The sequence below is a fragment of the Coenobita brevimanus genome, chromosome 11 (genome assembly GCF_032717465.1).
Source record: "Coenobita brevimanus isolate Jiangsu-jjx chromosome 11, ASM3271746v2, whole genome shotgun sequence".
Lineage (NCBI taxonomy): Eukaryota > Metazoa > Arthropoda > Malacostraca > Decapoda > Coenobitidae > Coenobita > Coenobita brevimanus.
In genome coordinates this window covers 5845126-5866168 of record NC_136964.1, presented here as the reverse complement: position 1 = coordinate 5866168, position 21043 = coordinate 5845126, and the positions used below count along the sequence as shown (strand labels likewise).

The 21043-nt window shown below is 41.9% G+C and overlaps 1 protein-coding gene across 1 annotated transcript in view; it reads right to left on the bottom strand.

Annotated features, from left to right (window-relative positions):
* Stt3B (catalytic subunit 3B of the oligosaccharyltransferase complex) overlaps positions 1–20443 on the bottom strand; it is a 55224-nt gene extending 34781 nt beyond the window's left edge. The window contains exons 1-6 of the mRNA XM_080281281.1: positions 20260–20443; positions 14580–14798; positions 10291–10468; positions 9544–9808; positions 8827–8998; positions 7361–7539 (exon numbers count right to left, since the gene is read on the bottom strand). Coding sequence (XP_080137407.1) covers positions 7361–7539; positions 8827–8998; positions 9544–9808; positions 10291–10468; positions 14580–14798; positions 20260–20423 — 1177 coding nt within the window. The 5' untranslated portion in view covers positions 20424–20443. The remainder of the gene's footprint in view (positions 1–7360; positions 7540–8826; positions 8999–9543; positions 9809–10290; positions 10469–14579; positions 14799–20259) is intronic.
* Between the last annotated feature and the right edge of the window lie 600 nt (positions 20444–21043).

Sequence of the window (21043 nt, the reverse complement as noted above, 5' to 3'; positions counted from 1 at the left end):
GGCTTGTGGTCGATGTGTCTGCTTGATCAGAAACACTAAAACACACGAACAATATTAACAATGTACAGAATGTACGTGACAACCTCAGTTGGGAAGTTACTTACCTGCAGTCATTGGGTCTGCTAATTCAGACAGACTGGGGTTGTGCAACAACAACAACAATCTGACCCTAAAAATTACTGAGCATTAAAAGCCTTAAAACTAATCAGCAACAGTGAGCATGAAATAAATTTAAAACATTTGAAGTTCTATTATGAGAAACTTAAATGTCAGGACCAACTTGCCTAGCCCAGGGCACCTACGCTCCTTGTGGGGCAATGTAAGATTGGATGATGGATGGATAGATTAATGAAAAATTTCAACTTCTGGAAACTGAAAAATACACTGTATTATTTATTCACGCAAAGTTACCATTACGAATGAAACAGAAATTAATCCTTCCAATATCCGACGTAAGGCCATAGGCAGGTCCGGATAGTGGTTCTGTCCGGATATTGGGCCCCAGCTTAAGGACTTGTACTTATGGACCCTAACTCAGAGAAACACCTATACAACTCCCTCTCGACATGCATAGCACCTATTTAAGACCCAAATCACACCAATAAAGCACAAAAATGACTGAAATAAATGCAAAAGAAGCATAAAATGAGGGTTTTGAGGTAGGTTCATACAATACTAAACATTCTGGTTACTGGCTCCTGGACTGGTACCTATGGATCCTAACCTAGCCTAACTCAGAAAAACACCTTCCTACTGCACATGCATAGCTCCTAACACCCTATTCACACCAATAAAGGACATTAAAGAGTGAAATGAGGTGTTTGAGGTAAGTATAGTATGGAAAAAAGTACCGTACAGTATGAAACATTCTGCCTACTTACAGCAAGTCCATGGCCATCTCGATGAATAACCGCCTCCTCTCGGACTCTGACAGTAAGAAGGATTTCCTGAAGCACTTCCAGTACACTGTTCATGAAGTCTTGCACTGAACTTAGTCAATCGCACTCAGAAGTCCGTTCTCTTCACAGCGCACAATCTTGTCTAACTTATGCTCCATTGTAACTTACTAAGTGTTGCACTCTGCACTTTAACTTTTCCCACTCTTCTAACCATTTTCTAGAGCAAAAACAAACAAGTCTATTTATGTTAAATTTTGTTCCAAACTTGTCTTTTCACTCACAACTGTAAATCCTTAACACAACACATTGTTTTTTCACTGCACAACACTGTAAATTCCCGTGTGGCCTAGTGGAGAAGTTCTTGCTGTTTAATCACTGTCAGAGTCCAAGAGTATCACTGGCAGGTGACCTAGGGGTGCATCGCTGGGTCGTGGTGATGGCATACCCACTGTAGACAACTCTGAAGATAGACGCAAACTCACGTCTAGCGGTGACTCCACCGTGGCTGATGTGCTGGGCTGTGGCTCGGAGCATGAGGGCCTGTCTTGGGGAGGCAATGGAGCGGAGCCAGGGCTGGGCACAGCAGGGGTCACGGGCCTGAAAAAACTGTCAATTGTTGATTGATGCAAGGACCGACGATTCTGACGATTGATGATGCGCTGCCTGAAAGCACGCACTTCCTCCACAAGTCCCAAGGGCCCCATCTCCCTGTTGCAGTCCGGGTGTTCCAGGTAGTCGAGAATGAACTCTAGGTGTTCCCGGAGTGCGCTCAGCTTGGAGATAGCTGGAGTAGTGTCATGCTGAGAGGAGTCCGCAACATCATCGCCGTCCTCGTCAGAATCTTCAAGCTGGGTACTGACACCTGCAACTGAAGATGCGATCTCGATATCAGACAATGTCTGATACCCAGGATCGCCCTCGTCGTCATCCAACCACTCACGCACATCGTCCACATCAACATCGTCGCCATGCGTACGTAGCCGTGCATGGAAGTCATCCACGTCAAACCCTAGAAAACTGTACTCCACATCCGTTCCGAGAAGCAGACGAGACCAACCATTTTCTAGAGTCTTGACAGGGACTTCCTTCCATGCACTGGCCCAGTTGTAGATTGCAGACTTGATGTTGTAGCAGCGAAGGTTTTCCAAAGTCCGCTGGCCTCACGTGTCCCGTCCCTCCCTGCGCTCGTCCTCGTCCTCGAGAAAAACCATCACCTCGTCCAGGAACTTCCAGCGGTATAGGCGCTTTGTTGCCACGATCACTCCTTGGTCCATTGGTTGGATGAGAGCAGTCGTATTAGGTGGCAGAAACATGCACCTAATCCGGCCATTCTCAGCCACCAAGTCTTCGTCACACGGGTGGGTAGGTGCATTGTCGAGGAGAAGGAGGGCCTTTACCTGGTCGCGCAGGATTCCCAGTGTCTTCGTCTGGTAATTGATGACCTCCTTGACGAAGTGGCGGTGGAACCAGTCTCTGAAGATCTGGGCTGTAAACCATGCCTTCAAAGAATGGTACCAGACGACAGGAAGGACATCCATCACCCCACGAAGACACCTAGGCTACTTTGCACGGCCAACAATAACGGGCTTAAGCCGGTGCATGACATTAGCATTGGCACAACACAAAGCAGATATCCGTTGCTTGGAGAGTTTGCGGCCAGGTACACGCTTCTCCGTCTCCTCAGCTAGAGTGTTCGTTGGCAAAGAGCCATAGAATAAACCAGTTTCTGCATCAATTCTTCCATCCACAGCAATATCTAGGGTCACATGTTGCTGTGGATGGAAGAATAGATGCAGAAGTGAAGTTTAGAATAAATGAAGTAGGAAAGGTGCTGGGAGGAATGAAAAAAGTGTTTAAATGTCGTTCGCTTAGAATGGATGTAAAGAGAAGGCTGTATGAGGGTGTTGTGGTACCGACTGCATTATATGGGGCTGAAACATGGAATATGGGTGTAGCAGAGAGGAAAAGTTTGAATGTAATGGAGATGAGGTGTCTGATGAGTATGTGTGGAGTGACGCGTATGGATCCGGTGCGAAATGATGAAGTGCGAAGGAGAACTGGAGTTGTTCGGGAGATGGCTGGTAGAGTTGAGCAGAGGGTGTTGCGATGGTTTGGGCATATGGAGAGAATGGATAATGAGCGATTGGTGAAAAAGATAACTAGATCTGATGTGAGAGGTGTAAGGCTGAGAGGAAGACCACGAATAGGATGGATGGACAGTGTGAAGAGAGCGTTGGATGCAAGAGGGATGTCTGTTGAGCAAGGAAGAGTGGCTGTGCGTGACAGAAATAAATGGAGGGAAATTGTGAATGAATAAGTGATGACGCAGCCCTGAGGGGATATTCTCCCGCATTTGGTCTGATAAGCTAGTCAGGTCAGGTGCGGGTAAGGGGATGGGTCTGTTATGATGTGGCAGGGGTAAACCAGTTCTGCTGTCAGGCCCTGCTGCGGATGTCACTGATTGCATTGCGCAGTTGACCCTTGTGCAGTGTGGTGCAGTGAGGATCTGTCCGTTCTCCCCTTTGGGGCTAAGATGCGAATGAATGTGTTTGAATGGATGAGTAAATGGGGAGTGTGTTGTCCTGTCTCGGCTACCTCCCTTTCCTTGGGGGAAGCAGCCTACAGTGCTCGTCAGAAGTATTCAGCGATGTCCGCCGGGCGCGCAATACTTATGGCCCAAAAAGAATCACCCATTTTTGGGGGTAAGAATTGAGCCACAAGTTTGAGCTCCAAGCATGACGTCACGGTAGCCTGAGGCCTTCTGACGCGCTGGTTGGTTCCCGCCTCAGTTGCCCACGGGCTGCCTGAGAGAGAGGAACTCCGCCGAGTGTCCCTCTCAAATTGCGCCATTTTTTACCGAGTGTCCCGCAGTGTTTTGGCCTTCAAAACTTTGTTATGGCACCTATCCGTGAACTATCGAGTGAAATCATATCCCAGATCATTGCTCTAAAAAGGGCAGGCCACCAGACAAAGGAAATTAGTGAATTGGTTGGTGTGGGACGATCGACAGTGCGTCGTTGGTGTGCGCGGTTTCGGGAGGAAAACAGTGGTGAAGTTCCCACAAAGAAACCGAGGTCTGGTAGGCCTAGGAAAACTTCCCCAAGGTCTGTTAATGTTTTAAAACGTGCAGTGGAGTTTAATCCTTGTGTGAGTGCAAGGAAAATTAAGGAGAGCAACCCAGAAGTGTTTGGTGAGGTGTCAGTGAGAACAGTGTCTCGTAGGGTGCATGAGCTTGGTTACACAAGTCACAGGACTGTGAAAAAGCCTCTTCTCTCTAGCAGCCAGAGAATTCGTAGGCTTGCCTTTGCTAATAAATATCTAAATTGGGGTGAGGAGCAATGGTTGTCAGTGTTGTGGTCTGATGAGGCAACGTTTAGTGTTACCTGTAACAGAGGAGCATGCAAAGGTAGTGACCCACTTGACCCACGGTATGTAGAAAGCACAGTTAAACATCCTGATTCACTCATGGTATGGGGTTGTTTTTCAGGGAAGGGTTTGGGGAAGCTTGTTGTACTTCCCAAGAACCTCAGAGTGAATCAGGATGTTTACCTGGAGCTTCTGTGTGATCATTTACCAGACTCCTTCGAGCTAACAGGTGCACGAGTGTTTCAGCAGGACGGTGCACCTGCTCACAAGGCCAAATCGGTCACCAATTGGCTTCGTGACTGCGAGGTATCATTCATGACAGACTGGCCAGGAAATAGCCCAGACCTCAACCCGATTGAAAACCTCTGGTACCTCGTAAAGAAGAGTCTCCAAGGGAAGGACGTGAGCTCTCTGCCTAAGCTGGAAGCCGCCATTCGTGACTCCTGGGACAAAATACCCCTCCAGCACCTCAGGAGCCTCGCCCTTTCACTTCCAAGACGTCTCAGGTCCGTGAAGAAACGTAAAGGCTACCCTACGAAGCACTAAAGGTAAATAAAATGCATTATTTATATGTTTTTTCAATGTTGAAAGGTTTGTTTCTCAGGAGGGACGCAGGGCGCCCCATACTTCTGACGAGCACTGTAGGTATATAGACAGATAGATAGTCAGCATTGTAGACTTGACCGAGAGTGAGGCCCTCCCTCTCGATCAAGCCCTTCACCTTGTGCCGAAACTCGTCAACTCCATCCTCGTTACCGTCCAAAGCTTCGCCATGAGCTTTACGGTTGGTAAGGCCATGCCGTAACTTGAACATGAAGAGGCAACCCTCGGATGCCTTGAAGTCTAGGGTGTCGTGAAGCCTGGCGAACTTCTCAGCAGCAGCCTTCAGCTCCGTACCACATACCATAACACTAGCAGCACGTTGTTGTCGATACCAAATCAACGTGGAGCGGTCGATTTCAGCAAACTTGGGAGTAAACATCACCTTCCTCTCCACGTTGCGTTTGCTTCCCGATGAGAAGTCAGCCGTGTACTGCATGAGTTTGTCTTGGGATCTCTTGATATCGAACAGAGTAGATCGGGCCAGGTTGAACTCGCGGAGGATGCGGGAAGAAGACCACCCCGCATCTACTTTCTCCAATATCTCCCTTTCTTCTCCAGAGTCAACACCACTCTCTTCCTCTTCTCAGGTGGAGGGGCCATCATCACACACACTAATAAGGGGCCCGAGAGCAGCAGGAGTGCCTGCAGCAGGTAAGGAACCACCACAAAAGCAAGCACGTGGGCAGCCATGACGACGAGCGTGCACTCGCGGCGAGAGACAGGAGGAAAGTGGGGAGGATGCAGGGGTGCTCTATTAGACGTGGGAGGAATGACGCGCCACAACAAAGCTGTCCCATGCCGCGTGCGGCAAGTTCAAATTACGGGCGGGTTTTTTTTTTTTTTTTTTTTTTTTTTTTTTCAATTTTTTTTTGAGATTTTTGGACCATTCTGGGAATATTGGATCCCAGGACGATTATGTCCGGTTAGTGGGGATGTTCGGATATTGGGCGTTCGAATACTAGAGGGATTACTTTTATTACATATGAGCATGATACTTGCATTTTACTTTTCAAAAACCTTTTCTGATAAAATCTGCCATGTATGTGAAATTTTCTATTTTCTTGTTCTGCACCAATGAATCACTTAAACAAAGACACATTCAAGTGAGTGGGTTTCAAACAATCTCCATAAACACCTTCAATACCATCTTTGTTTCTTTTCATCACCAGCTACTCTCAGACAATCATACTCCACACAGGGAAGGTCTCTGAAAATGAAACTCCCACTATAGTCTCACCAATCTTAAACCCAGGTTTGGGTGGAGTCTGGCGCTGGGTGCAGCCATGCCATACTTCCTAAACGAGCGATGAGTAGATTCTGTTATATATGTAATAGGCATCACAGATAGGTACACACATACTAATACAATATAAACGTAAGTATTCTAGCATATAAAAGGAAGGTAAACGTGTAATGCATATGGCTCTTGTACATCAATAAAGAAACGTGGCATACATATTTTACAGTGGTGCTGAAAAAAATGTAGTTACTTTTACCGACTTTCACGGTAGTTCTAAGTTGGGTAAGTAATGTAACAATTACGTTTATAATATAATTTGAAGGAATCAGTAGAACATACGCTATTTTCTTAATAGAAATAAATAAGTTAAAACACTCACGAGCGGCAACACCAGGCCCATACTGGGAGTTAATCCATTGGAGGGAGATTTAAGCTTCTGTCAGGTGCTTCCACTATTCACTTTCTATGTTGATGCAGACACAATGGCAGCTACGCCAACTCGCTTGCATCTACATAGTCAAGCCAAAGAAATGGCCTTCAACGTAAGCCAGTATTTTCTGCAGGAGAAGCAGTACGGAGGAATTTTCGATGATGTGTCAAGGGCAATTCATCGAACAGCTGCAGCAACAGGACTTAGCAAGAGCAGGATTGAAGCAATACGCAGAGAAGCAAGAGATAATGAAGAAAACAACTCTCCAGAGTTTACGTCTCCCAAGAAAATCACTCTCACCTCTTCTGATGAGGAGGATTCATGATAATTTCTTACATGCTGTAAGAGAAGAGGAATAGGCCTATCGGGGAAACCTCAAAAAAAAAAAAAAAAAAAAAAAAACGCGCCGTGACTTTTACCTCTTGGGTGGTGTGGAAAGAAAGTCTAAGTTTTAATATGTAGAGTGTAATTTAAAGGCTATAACCAGGTAAAAAATCATAAATTATATGAGAGAGAGAGAATGCGACTTTTAAATTCATTATTTTGATTATATTTATAACTTAAACTAGTTTGTCTTTACACACACACACATACACAAACACACACACACACACACACACACACACACACACACACACAGAAGTGGGTGAAGTCATGTCAGGCCAGGTGGCGAGATGGGAGCGGACGAACTCTAACGGTGTCAGGTCAGCCACTAGCCAATGAGAGTATAGGAAACAAGGCAACGCTGTACGCCGGGAAATCCCCGGCTAGACTCCACCCAAACCTAGGTTTTAGATTGGTGAGACTATAGTTCTAACTTACTGAAGACTCTCTCGTCATTGATGTTCTTGATGCAGTACCAGAGGCCGACAGGGAACGTGGCCACCAGGATATGTAGGTCAAAGAAGAAGCTAAACCATGTAGTTGGCTGATGCTCTGATACAGAGGCAATAATAGGGATGTGGATTTTGGCATACCCAGTGTCCCATAGGGAATAGAATCTGTAAAGACACAATACTGATTTGGACTTTTTTTTTTAACAAAATATTTATTACTGTACATATTTCACATACATATAATTATATAATGAAAATGGATATATGGAAACTGGATTAATACACTTTCAAAGTGTCAGCAAATGATTTACTGAACACAAGGTTCTATTGTATGCATGCAATAATGTTAATGGCTGAATCTGCAGGACTACTGTTACTATAGACTACTCCTAACATAGATATGAGAAATGAAAAATGGCACTTGCCCCTTATATATGCAAACTGTGCATACTGTGAAAATACAACAGTTTTGGTTCAATTTAGACCCTCTGAAGGAAAGAGTCCAAGCCAGATCAAAACTCCTGTATTTTCTATTAGAAAAAAAAAAAAAAAAAAAAAATCCATACATGGGTATGTGTCTGGATGCTGCTGCTACTCATCCAGCTCTAGGGTGGGAATGGAGGTCCAGAAGATGATGATGATGATGTATGTCTTAGATTTAATCAATTTCTAGCACTGAAATTTATGACCATATGCTTCGACCTGTAATTATGAACATGTACACGATTCCTATTCACTTGACAGTTATTTACAGAATGCTAATGGTCAGCAGATCTGATCAGTCTGCCTCCCACATTACATTTCAGTCAGGAAACAAAACATATCACTTTAACGTCTTAACAAGCATCCGAAAATATCTTTAAAAATTAGGGCTTGCATTCCATTTCACAATTTATGGTTTATTAAGCATATGTCTAAAAGGGTACTATTTTAAATTTTTTTGCGTGTTCAACTCTGGGCATAGGTGCCACAACCTGTTCCCAAGGCCCAGTAGTCCTACATACCATACACCTCCACCTCCACAAGTCACCACTAAGGCACTAACACACCCAATGTCCACATTATGGCCGGATGCCATAATCTCTTAAGGAGTGACCAATTATCTTTGAGTTAACTGTTTTATTGGGAGGGGCACTAATCCTCTGGCAACCCACTTGTTGGCACATAGGGAACACATGTGGGTTGGTTATATGGTTACCACCCAGCACTGTAAATGGTTTCCCGGTTTACAGGAAACCAGTAGGCTTGTCACTCAATGTAAAGCCACCTGAAAAGGAAAGAAAAGTAATAAAAAGTGATAGGAAAGCTGGAAGAAATAGGAAGAGAGGAGGGCAGACTGAGAAAAAGGATGATAAAGGTGAAGGAAAAAGTAGCCAGCATTATCTAAAGTGAGTGGATGATAGGTGCCACCACCTATCAGAGGTGTAAGGTAATAGTAAATGTCTGTCCCACCTTCCACTCCATGGTGCCACAACCCCGAGCCAAGTCAGCCCCACCACCACCATAAACACCACACCAACAGCTGTAGTGGCCGCCACAAGGAAGAAATGACGGAACTCTGCTCTTGACAACACGCTCTGCAGGTACTTCAGCACCGCCCATGCATTTAGCAATGCAAACATACCTGTGAAGTTGAAATATAAAAAGACAATAAATACCAAAGATCCACAATATTTAATTCTGGCAAAACCCCTAGAGGCAGTGATACATCAAGTGAACAGACGATGGGATCCCCACCTTTTTCTTCTTACACTGGCAAAGACTGTTTATACAAAAAGAAAAAAAAAAAATGCACTTTTTAAATTATTATATTGATAAAGATTTGAACTGTGTTATGGAAATCCGTATTATGGAAGATACAGTACATGAGAAAAAATTGGCTTCCCCAGTAAGCTCTTATAAATCCTCCATAAGCCTGTCTGCACCTTCTCTCCTGTCATTTGATACTACTGATACGCATGCACCATCTTGTGTATGATGTGAATTACCGGTACATATAAACTTTTATGACAGCCTCATACTAAAGACTTGCATATGAATTATCTCAGAGAGATACAGAAATATAAATTCTGCTTACATATGAATTAACTCAGATAGATACAGAAATAAAAATTCTGCCCTGAACAATCCATAATAGTCTACAGGAGTATAACATCATACTCTACTTACCAGCAGCAGCCATGTGTTCTGAGGTCCGAATTGGCTGAAATCCGACGAAGGGAATCTGCATGGAGCATATGAGGCCAAGGATATAAAAGGTATTGTAGGCTGTGTAGATGCGATGAGAGAAGCGGCCCATTAGGAGGAGAGCAAAGACATGGAGAGGGATGAGGTTGATGATGAAGACGTAGCCTCCCCACGCACTCACCATATAGAAGTATGACAAGGATGCCATTGATGCCCAAAACAGACTCCCTGTTTTCACTGACTTAACCTGCAAAACATTAACAATATTTAACAAAGAATCATCACAGTACATGATATGAAATATTTAAATTTTCTACCTCAAATTCTCCAGTTAAATGACATCCTGAATTTCATTTTTGCTATTTCCAGACAGTTTCTTTTGGCTTTGAGGAGACTTGTCAAATTGTGATGATTGTCACTGGTATTCATTAACCATTTAAGAATGAAATATTTCCTTAAAACTGCCTGGAAGAAGCAAGACTAAATGATGGAATACTAATACTGTACATCACCTGACTGAAGGAAAAATGTTCTGAACTAAGGGGGCCTAGCCACTAAAAAGACACTGAGTACATACCTATTTGATGCAGGTGAACATGAGGGCAAGTGGCAATGCTCTCTTTGTTTGTAGCTCTGAGGTGAACAAATGATCTGGTGCTGACTACAATAACATCCACTTTAATAATTTCACACTTTCCTTCACTAAACTTATAAGGCACATGGACATACCCAAAGGAAGTAGGTGAACATGAGTGCAAAGATGGCAATGCCCTCGTTGTCATAGCTCCCTGCGACAGATCTACTGATGTAGCCAGGCACCACTGCGATGAAGCACGCCGCAAACAGCCCTGCCCCACTCGACCACACCTCTTTTGTTAGGAAGTAGGTTGCAATGGCTGTCAACCCACTGTATAAAGAAAATTCAAGCTATTTAAGTTCCTAAGACTTAATGCAACATTTTTTTCTCTCTCTCTTCCACACATACGCTCTCACACAACAACGTAATAAAGACCTGGAAATGATTGTAACTCACTGCACAGACAAAAAATTCAGGTTAATAACTGAGACTACTTCTGAAACTTGCTTTAATACACAAGATCTAAATGAAAACTGAAACAGAACAACACTATAAAGATGCTGCAATGGCCATCAACCTACATAATCAAACACTTAAACTTAGGCTATGGATCACTTCACTCCAAGTATACCACATATATTTCATTCTTGCTGTGACCAGTTTTTCTTATTCAGCTTAAGAGGGTGATGTAGTGGTGAAGGGATCAGTGATGGTTCTATCTAACCTTTCATGTTTGACATGTCTAAAGCTGAGTAAGTCTTTAGAAGCAAGAATAGACTAAAAATTACACAACAGGACTGAAGCAGTTAAATACTTGGTGCAACACAGTATCACCTTAATACAGTGGGTACCTAAGTTTAGTGTTTGCCTTATTTGGGCCGTACCACATTAAACTCGATTATTGTCAAACTCGCGATGTATGTTTACGTGTAAATAGCCAGGTTCCTTCTGACTCGCAGCAGTAGCCAGTCATATTTACCTCTTAGTCCAAGTTATTCTCTCAAATAAAACTATAAACAGTCCACTGCACACCACAGCATAATTTTAGCAAGGCTTAGACTTGACAGAGGCCATTTGTAACAAACACAAGAAGATATTTTCATACATGAAAATCATCATGGCCACCACCCTGCTTCACCCCACCAGTTCCTTCTAACTCATAGCAATATCCCATTTGACTCTTACCTTTCTCAAATGCCACCGTAAATAATTTATTTCATAACAAACTAAAATTTATGCAAGGCTTGGACACAATAAAACATTCTGTTTCCATCTCTGTTACTGAAATTTGTACTAAAAAAAAAAAAAAAAAAAAGTTGGAGTACAGAGTAAAGACTCTCAATTAAACCTACATTATAACCAGTTCAATATGCAGTGAGCCCCTAAGTTTCGTATCCAATTGGTACCATGAGGTTTGTGTGAAACCTGAATTTCGCGAACTGAAAAGTATTAATTCAATGGTAAAAAATTAAACTAGTTCCAGAGCCTCTCCTAGAGCCAAGCTTTTTCTCACTTTTGAGATATAATTCTCATAAAACAGGATACCAGAATTACTGACAACCACATGAATATGATAAAAATGTTAAGAAACATTAAATAAATGGAACACCAGCCCGAAAAATCTTTGTCTTATCCTCTACTGAATACTTTTCTTCTTCACACTGACTCGATACTCACAACGTTCTTTTCTCTTCTTGCCTCCATCCTTTGAACTTTCTGGCATTTCACCATCACCACTATTACCTGGTCCTACAATGTACAAAGAGGAAGCCACAACACAGTACAGGTAGGCCACACAAGAACAATAGCTGAATGAAGGGAAAGGCAAAAAAAAAAAAAAAAAAAAGTTACCACGGCTGCGATCACTACCAGTGCACCACATCCACAGTCTGACAGCTGGCGGGAACTGTGAAAACAACACGGCAGACAACAACTGACAATCGTCTTGACCACCGGAACCTCATATACTGACGCGAAAGGTGAATTCTTGATCGTGAGACGTAAGTTCTTGGAAATTTTGGTCTTTTCTGCGAAAGGTAAATTCGTGAACCCACATCATGCGAAATATAAGGGCTCACTGTATAGTAATTCCATTTAAAATCAGATTTACAGAGATGATAAACCACTGTAAAATGAGAAATATCTGATCTATTTAACAGAAGCAGTGATACTGTATTGAAAAAATAAATAAATAAAAGCATTCGCCAGCAACAAAAGGAAAGGTTAGTAAACAAGTGATCGGTAAACAAGTTAGCAAAAGCATGAATGGCTATGAAAGAATCAGTAATGTGTGTAGATCAAACAGCACGTCAACTGCTCTGTCACTAGCATCCCATGATATAAAAAAGTTAACCAAACCCATTTCCCCCCCTTCAAGGTACATTGTACAGAGGCTTGAGGTTGCAATAGTTTTGTATAATCATGGGCTGAAAAGCAACACACTCCCTTTATGGCCAGACATGACTGACATTTTGGGAGTCAATTACTGTACAGTACTGTATATGCACTATATACTCTAACAACTTGAATATCAGGTCATGACTGCATATTTCAAGAGTTTTAGTTGTAATGTGCAAAAAAGCATCCGTGGTTACTAGTCAAATTAACTCTCTAATGTGACTACATCTTATCATCAACTGAGGTAAAAAGCGACTGCAGATCTTTGTCAAGTAAAAAAAAAGACTAAAGCATTCTGTTGCTTCTGTCCAGGTGTATTTCCAAAAATTATGAAGCACAAAAACTGTAAGGATTGTTTTTGTTTGTAAGGTTGAGACATGATTTTGAAAGTTTGAACAATGTCTGAATGATTATGTGGTCTATATCACTGGCCACTTGTTTGTTAAATAATTCTACTTTTTTGCTTTCATACAACTGTTCCTATATTCATATGTCTTTGAAGGGAATCACGATTGGGAAAATGACTGAGGAATTAACACAGCAAGGAATGACTGCCAAAACAAGAGAAATGGGTGTATAATAGTTATACTTTTCTGCCTCTGGTTCTCTTGTCACTCATCTCTTACGTGGGTGTTAGCTAGAGATTTTGGGTTAGCAAGACATAAATGTAAGGAAAGATGAATTGATAAAGATCATATAGCCACGTGTCAGTGGCATCCAGTGTGCATTCAGTTATCAAGGGGAAGCAAGGGGGAAGCCAGATAAATTATACAGATAGGTCAATACTGTGCTGTTTATGCACTGGTACCAGTACTAACATTCTATCATCTTCTTTCTGACTCCATGAGCCTTACATCACCCCATCCTGGGGTGGGTTTAAGGTCTAGATGATGATGATGATGACAGAAACCTGTACTGTACACAGGAAAAATCATCCAATACATTACCAATATGCTGGGAATCGAACCGGTGACTCATAGGTGTAGTGGTATGCTGCCTGGCTCTCACCTAAGAGTCCCGGGTTCGATTCCTGGCATAGTGGTAATATATTAGATGATGATGATCGTGGTGGTTACATACTGCAACAGTACTTCTATATTTCCAGTGCATAAAGTACATCTAAAAATATAGATCAAACTGAAAGTTCCATGTTTTTAAGCACACACCAATTTTGTTACACAAGAATAGCACAGAAGAGAATATTACAGAACCATATACAGAAACAACTCATACAGAGGATATGCTGGACAGTTTCATTATCCTGTCTTCCCTACATATAATTAAATCATCTGATGACAGGAGGCAAGGCATCTGCCCTCTCAATGCACTTGGTCATCTCATATTTTATTTAAACTAACACTAACACATTTTGTTCATCTGCCAGAAATCCTAGCAGCCAATGGTTTTAAATACTACCCTGAATAATCTTTCTCAGCTACCTGTACACCTAGGAACTGTATTTTGGTTAAGACCAAAAGATTCTGTTTACATGCAGGAAATCCAAACGAATTTCAAAAAGGTGTCACCAAAATAAAATGCTTCATGAAAAGTGATTCTATCCCATCACAAAGAAGGATCTCTCTTCTTTACCTGAATAAAATGAAAGATCGCAAAGATATGATATGGATTTTTTTTTAATAAGAAAAAAGAAACACCCTGGGCTGAGAGCCTGCAATACTGTACTTGTTCCTTCCTTAGAATACCGAACAAAAAGAAAGCTAACATCAAAGTTTGTTCATCCTATGATGCCTGAGCACACAGTACTGGAAGACTGGGGGTTATTCATTATGCAGTGGGAAAGACTGACTAAGACAATTCCACAGCTGACCTGCTGTGTATACTGTATGAAGACACAGTACCAGCAAACTCCCACATAAATGTGTTGGATAAAGTGGATAAGTGTTTAGTTGGATGGGTGCTGCGCGCCTGCATTATTTATGTATCATAACCGCCAACCTGCACCTGCCTGACATAGGTGGGCAGATCTACTGATCACATCAAGAAGAATTTAAATGGGGAAACTGAATGTAATAGAGCCTCTCACCTGAAAACTGGGGCTAAAAACACACAAATATCCCGAATGTGTACTGGTATGTTGAGCATATTAAGGATGTAGTGTATACTGCCAGAGGTAAGCATAAGGCCTGGATACACTGTGCCTCCAACAATCCTCCCAAGCGGGTACCACGCACGCTCGTCGAACCAGTTGAGGAAATTGTAGTACCCATGTTTGACCATGTGTGCTGTGGCTCTGTAGTTGAACCTGAGGAGGAAAATTGCAATTTGATAGTAACAGCAAGAGACAAAAAGTGACGGAAAAAGGAGAGTGAGACAGAGGGAGTTATGGGAGTTGTAGTACTCATTTCTGACCATGTGCACTATGGCTCTGTGGCTGAACCCAAAGATAAAGTAATCAGAAATAATAATTACAGGACAATTGTCACCACAACATCCCAGCTTCTTACTTTATAAAAGGAGTGGGTAAAGTTCTGAACTCATACACATGACATACATTTTTCTGTATGACAGTGTTCTATGTTTGTATGGGTCAACCATTTTTCACCTAAAGATGCTTTTCAAGCAGCATGGTCTACTATAGTATTCCCAATAAGTCATTCCTCAAGACATCATCTTCCAGAATGAGCTATTCACTTCACATTCAGATTTTCACGATGGTTCATCTAATTACTTTCTAACACGTCCAGACCACCTCACCTTATCTGTGCAAATCAACTCACCAGTATTCTCATAGCCCAAGTGCCCTCTTAATTCTGAATACACAATCCCATTCCCCAGTGTGACACTAAACATTCACCTCAAACTTATCATTTCATTTTGCCTGATTCTGCAAACATCTCCCTTTATTATTGCCCATGCTACCTTACCATAAAGTACTGCACACACGCACACACACACACACACACACACACACACACACAGCACTCGATTATTTTATTATAGTGAGCTACCACTGTATGGCGTCACGAGTCGGCTCGTGACATTAAATTTAGTGGGAAATCGCGAACTCTAGTAGAATCCCAGTGTTTATCGTTCAGTTAACCGCTCACCCAGTCGGGAGTGTTTTTAAGGCAATTTTTCAATGTGTCATAAGTGATCGTCTTTGTGCAAGACATTAGCGCTTCCGCTGAGCGATTTGTTGTGGGCATGTTTCGCTCATTCTAGCCATTGGTAATGCGGCCACAACGCTCCCCTCTTTCCCACGATTTAGTCAGTGGAGGTTTGAGCGTCACGAAAGCAGGTAGGGCCAGAGCTTGTAGTGCCGTCATTCCTGAATTTCCACATAGTGTGATAGGCGAGACAGCAAGTGCAGTGTCCTTCCAGTAACGACGCCCAGTCATCTGCTTTGTCCACTTTTCTGACCAGTATTTCTTTTCGTTTTCCTAGGCTTAAGAGTTAGCTTTTGAGTGAGCGAGTGAGTGCGATCTCTTGAGACTCATGTAACGTTAATTTATTTTATTGTAATCAATAAATTAACGGTTCCTTTTCTTTGAGCTTAATGTAATGTAAACTCGTGTTTCATTCCTCCATTGAGCTTATTTCACTTATAGCTCCTAGCTTGCATAAACGCTTTGCTATTCATAACTGGTATTTAGGCCAGTCCTTTCGTATTAAAATCCACTGTGCCATCTAGGAGTTAATGCATCAGCAAGAACCTGATATCATTAATAGTATTAGTTATTGATTGTCAAGGGTGAAGTCACTTTCTCCAGAGGCCAACAGTACTAATAAAGAGCATTTGTTAGTAATTAGTCTTTGCTGTGTACTGTTGAGAAAGTTTATAAATTCTCGTTCTTAGAGAATTGGCGAAGCAAGCCAGCATAAAGTAATCATTGCTTGATTTTTAGCAAGACGATTCATTGTCCTGAAATCAGTATTATTGAAAATTATCCTTTAATATTGTATAATCTTAAAAACCCCGTAACATACGGTACATGGCGGCTCCGAGAAAAGCACAAGAAAAATGCTGCTCCATTCTCAAAATATCAGATTACATGACATCTGTTCAGAAAGTATTCGACTTTATGCTCTGGAAAAAAAAAAAAAATAAAAAAAAATACAGGTATATTCTTACCATCTCCAGATAATGTTATGCAGAAATGGAGACTTTCAAGCAGATAAGTGTTCATACAACCTTCAGGTGGTGGTACTGATATGACTAGGCAGCTCCATTACACAATAATACAAATATCCCTCAGCTCCCTCCCTGTTCCCCAAAAGAAGGATTAAGGACTACATAAGAAGGGCAACTACAGCCTGCAGTCCACCAAGTTCACACTTCAGATTAGCCTGGATCAAGGTCAACAACTCCTCCACCTGAAGAACTCTACACAAAGCTCAATAAAATCATGTGAAGATAACAAGAATAAATCAATAAAACACATCACCACACTCAAGGAGTTATCCCTTGCTGAGCTGCAGACTTCATACAGGGCACAATGAAAGTCTGCATGGGCCACGATGCAAGCCTCAAAGGAGGAACAATTTACAAGGGCTATAAAACAATGACTCCATCCATCCATCATCCAATCCTATGTTGCCCCACGAGGTGTGTAGGAGCCCGGGGCTAGGCAAGTTGGTCCTGACATTTAAGCTGACAGTGACTAGCCTCATTCATCCCCGGGTGGCATTATGTGAGCAATAAACCCCAACCACCCCTTGGATATAAACCTTCACCGGCTAAATCCGACTGGAGCGCCATAATTACCCACTAAACCACCAGGTGCCATAATTTGGTTATATGGTTACCACCCAGCATAGTAAATGGTTTCCTGGTGTACAGGAAACCATTTGGCTTGTCACTCAGTGTAGAGTCACCCACAGGCAGAAGGGAAGAGGAAAGAGTGAAGGAAAGAAAGACAGATGAGGGAGTGTAAAGTCACCCACAGGCAGAAGGAAGAGGAAAGAATGAAGGAAAGAAAGACAGAAGAGGGAGTGTAAAGTCACCCATGGGCAGAAGAGAAAAACAATGACTCAGGGGATATAAACTACTCCACAAAGAATCAGTGCAGCAAGGGTTAAATAATGGAAACTATAAGATCATTATCAATGAGGAGAAAATTAAGCTCTAAAAATCACTGATATGGTAACATCACTTGCTCGTCACCTGCACTGAACAACCATCGTTAATCAACCGTCACAACACTGCAACTAACATAAACCATCTCAGCCCAGGAATCTGTCCATTTATTTTCATTCTCAGTTTCAACTAGGCTTTCCAAACTGAGGGGGTTTAGATACAAACTTAAAAAAGTAAAATGGTAAAGGTGGGGCAGACACCATAAGGTGTTTAGTTGCAGTGATCATTTTCTTAACTTGGACATCTGAGCCTAAGGAGATTATCCAATCACTACTCTGCGGTACAAGGCCACAGCATCATCCAGTTACCACCATTTCCATCCCTAGGTGTTGCCCTATGTTTTCATTTTACCTACCAATCCAAAAAAATGGACACCTGAGTTGAGTGATGCCAGCTGCCCACCCCAGGATTTGAATCCTTGCACTACTGGGCTGGCAGGTAAGCAGTGGTAACCATTCAGCCACCAAGGTGGTGGTCATAGTCAGTCACTTTAGAAGGAGGCACCTCATAGTCTGAACTAAATAATCCGGCATCAACAAGAATACAGTACAAGTACAAAAAATGACACCACCCAGAGTCAAGGGGTTAATTCTATCTCATTGAGTGCATTATGGATGGTGTTGTTGGGTTAGATTAGAAGTATTAAACCAAGCTAAGATGGATATTGTAGTTTTTCTAATGGTTAGTTGCAGCTTTGTCTCATCAAGCTAGGTTAGGCAGAGCATGGGGTATAGACATATTCATCCCCAAATAAGTTTTTGCCAAAGATACCAACATTCACAAGAACTACAGTTGACCCCCCTCCAACACAAAACCCGTGCACACACACTGGCATATTGATGACTACAGCAGACCCTCATACAATGGACCCCAGTATAGTGGATACTGTATTGGATTTAACGGATGCCACGAAGCCCATCAAACTTTCGTCAACTAAAATGAAGAATGCCCCTTTTTACTCCAACCGGACCTGAAATTGCCCTCTCATTATGGTTGCTGTGTTGTAAAAACAGACTCTAATAATACTTTATACAAAGAAGTGCTATGACAAAAGTGTGAGACTACAATGTGTCTTTTTGTGTATAAAAAAAAAATAAAATAAAATTTTTACACTGATTACTATTACAGAACTTTCTTTCATGTATTATTCAGCATGAGTATTCCTTACCGTTCTCCCTCTGCCTAACTGAAGAATTAATACCGTATACTCAACGATCTATTTCTATCCACGTGAAAATAAAAATTCTCATAATCCTGCGAACATTTTATATTATTTTACGAAAATAATTCTAGCAATATGTCCCTTTATTCTGACTTATTATCCCAACCAAATAAAAATCTACCTTCTTTACTTATATCCACCCAGATATTTCACAAGTGAGTAAAGTATGATGCATACACCCAGGGAGGTTGTAAGGTGACTGGAAAAGAAAGCAATTTATGAAGCATTATCAGATATTTTCATATTGAGCATTATCAGGTATTTTCATTCATTCATTCATTGCCAGACGCCATGTATCCCAAACGGGGTGACCAAGGGCTTAGAGTTAATTGTTTTACAGGGAGGGGCACTAATCCTCCACCAACCCCACTTGACACGTAGGGATGCCAACAGCATCTGGCGTTCCCAGGCGGTCACCCACCCAAGTACTAACCAGACCCAACGTTGCTTAGCAGAATAAAAAGGCTAAATGTGTGTTAATGAGCTGACTATTACAAGACATTTTATTTTTTCTTAAACAGTAGTATTTCAATTTAATATTAGCTCTACTCATTGTAAGACTTCATAAATACAAACCTTGGTTAGGTGAGCTGAGCCAAGCCAAGCTTCACAATTAAGTGGTACTGCTAATGACTGTTTACATTCTGGTAAGTGTGTCACGTAACAAGATATTTCTCCATAATCTGAGCAAGAATACTATACAGTATAGCAGTCAGCTGTTTTGGAAGGTTAACATGCCGCAGTGCTACATGTTAAATTCTGAGTAAAACTACCGATAGACTTTTTCTTTACTTACAAGTTATGACCAGTTAAAAATAGTATAGTTTTCAAGAAAAATGTGCACCTGAACACCTCTATAATACCTGTACTGAGTAAATATTGTAACTATGCGCCTTTAATCATGTATTTAGCTTTCAAAATATGATTTTGCGAACCATGAACCCCTCTTTCCACGTCTGGGGAACATAACCTCTATTCTTTCACAGGACATACACATTGTCAAACATGATCCTTGCTGAACACTCAACCCCTAAGAACAAACTATATCTACCACACTGGAGAGTGTGACACAGCTCTCAGCTTATTTTCACCAAAATTAGCTCTTTTATAAAAAATTTACAAGTTGATAAATACATTTCCACAATATAATTCAAAAATGTAAGAGCAACACAGCTCTCAGATTATTTTCATCAACATGATCTCTTTTTCCCATCCGAGAATGTTGTAAGACAAGGGTCAGAGGGCAAGAAAAGAGACATCAGAGGGGCAATGAATCAAGAGCATGACCAATGAAAAGGGTCATATATTTATCCACTCACCATTCAAACCCTCAGAATTAGATTATAAAATACAGTATATACAGTACTAATAAAAGACAAAGTGCAGGTATGAGGTGCAGCTTACCATGGGTCAAACTCGTGAATGATGCTCTCAAAGCGTATGACAGCAAACAACCTGGATAGGAAGCCCGCCAGCCACGCCAACAGTAGCACCGTAAACACCAGCAAACTCTTAACCCCTAGTGGGCTGGACATGCCCGGACTAGATTTAGCCTGTGTTCGCCCCATCGTGATCCTGGCAGTGTGTGTGAGCTGGGGGGAGAGAGAGAGAGAGAGAAATAAAAAATGACATATAACTAACTTAGCAGAGAATAGCAGCTAATAGTCATAACAAATAAAAATCACAAACATTGTGTCTGCCCTCTCTCTTCCTATTTCTTCCATCTTTCCTGTTACTTTTTATTACTTTTTTTTTTTTTTTTTTTTTTTTGGGGGGGGTGGCTTGAGTGACTAGCCAAATAGTTTCCTCCAAGCCAGGAAACCACTTACAATGCTGGGTGGTAGCCACATAACCAACCTACATGTGTTCCCTACTTGTCAGCAAGTGGGTTGGCGGAGGGTTAGTGATCATTCCCGCAAAGCATCAATGGCAGCTCAAAGAGGGCCAACTCTTACGGAATTATGGTGCCTGGCTATAGACAGATGGACAGAAAAACACATACAGGCAAAATAAAAATACTAAATTAAATCAAAATCTGTACAGTAAGTTCATTCATTCATTCATTGCCAGACGCCATGTATCCCAGACGGGGTGGCCAAGGGCTTAGAGTTAATTGTTTTACAGGGAGGGGCACTAATCCTCCACCAACCCCACTTGACACGTAGGGATGCCAACAGCATCTGGTGTT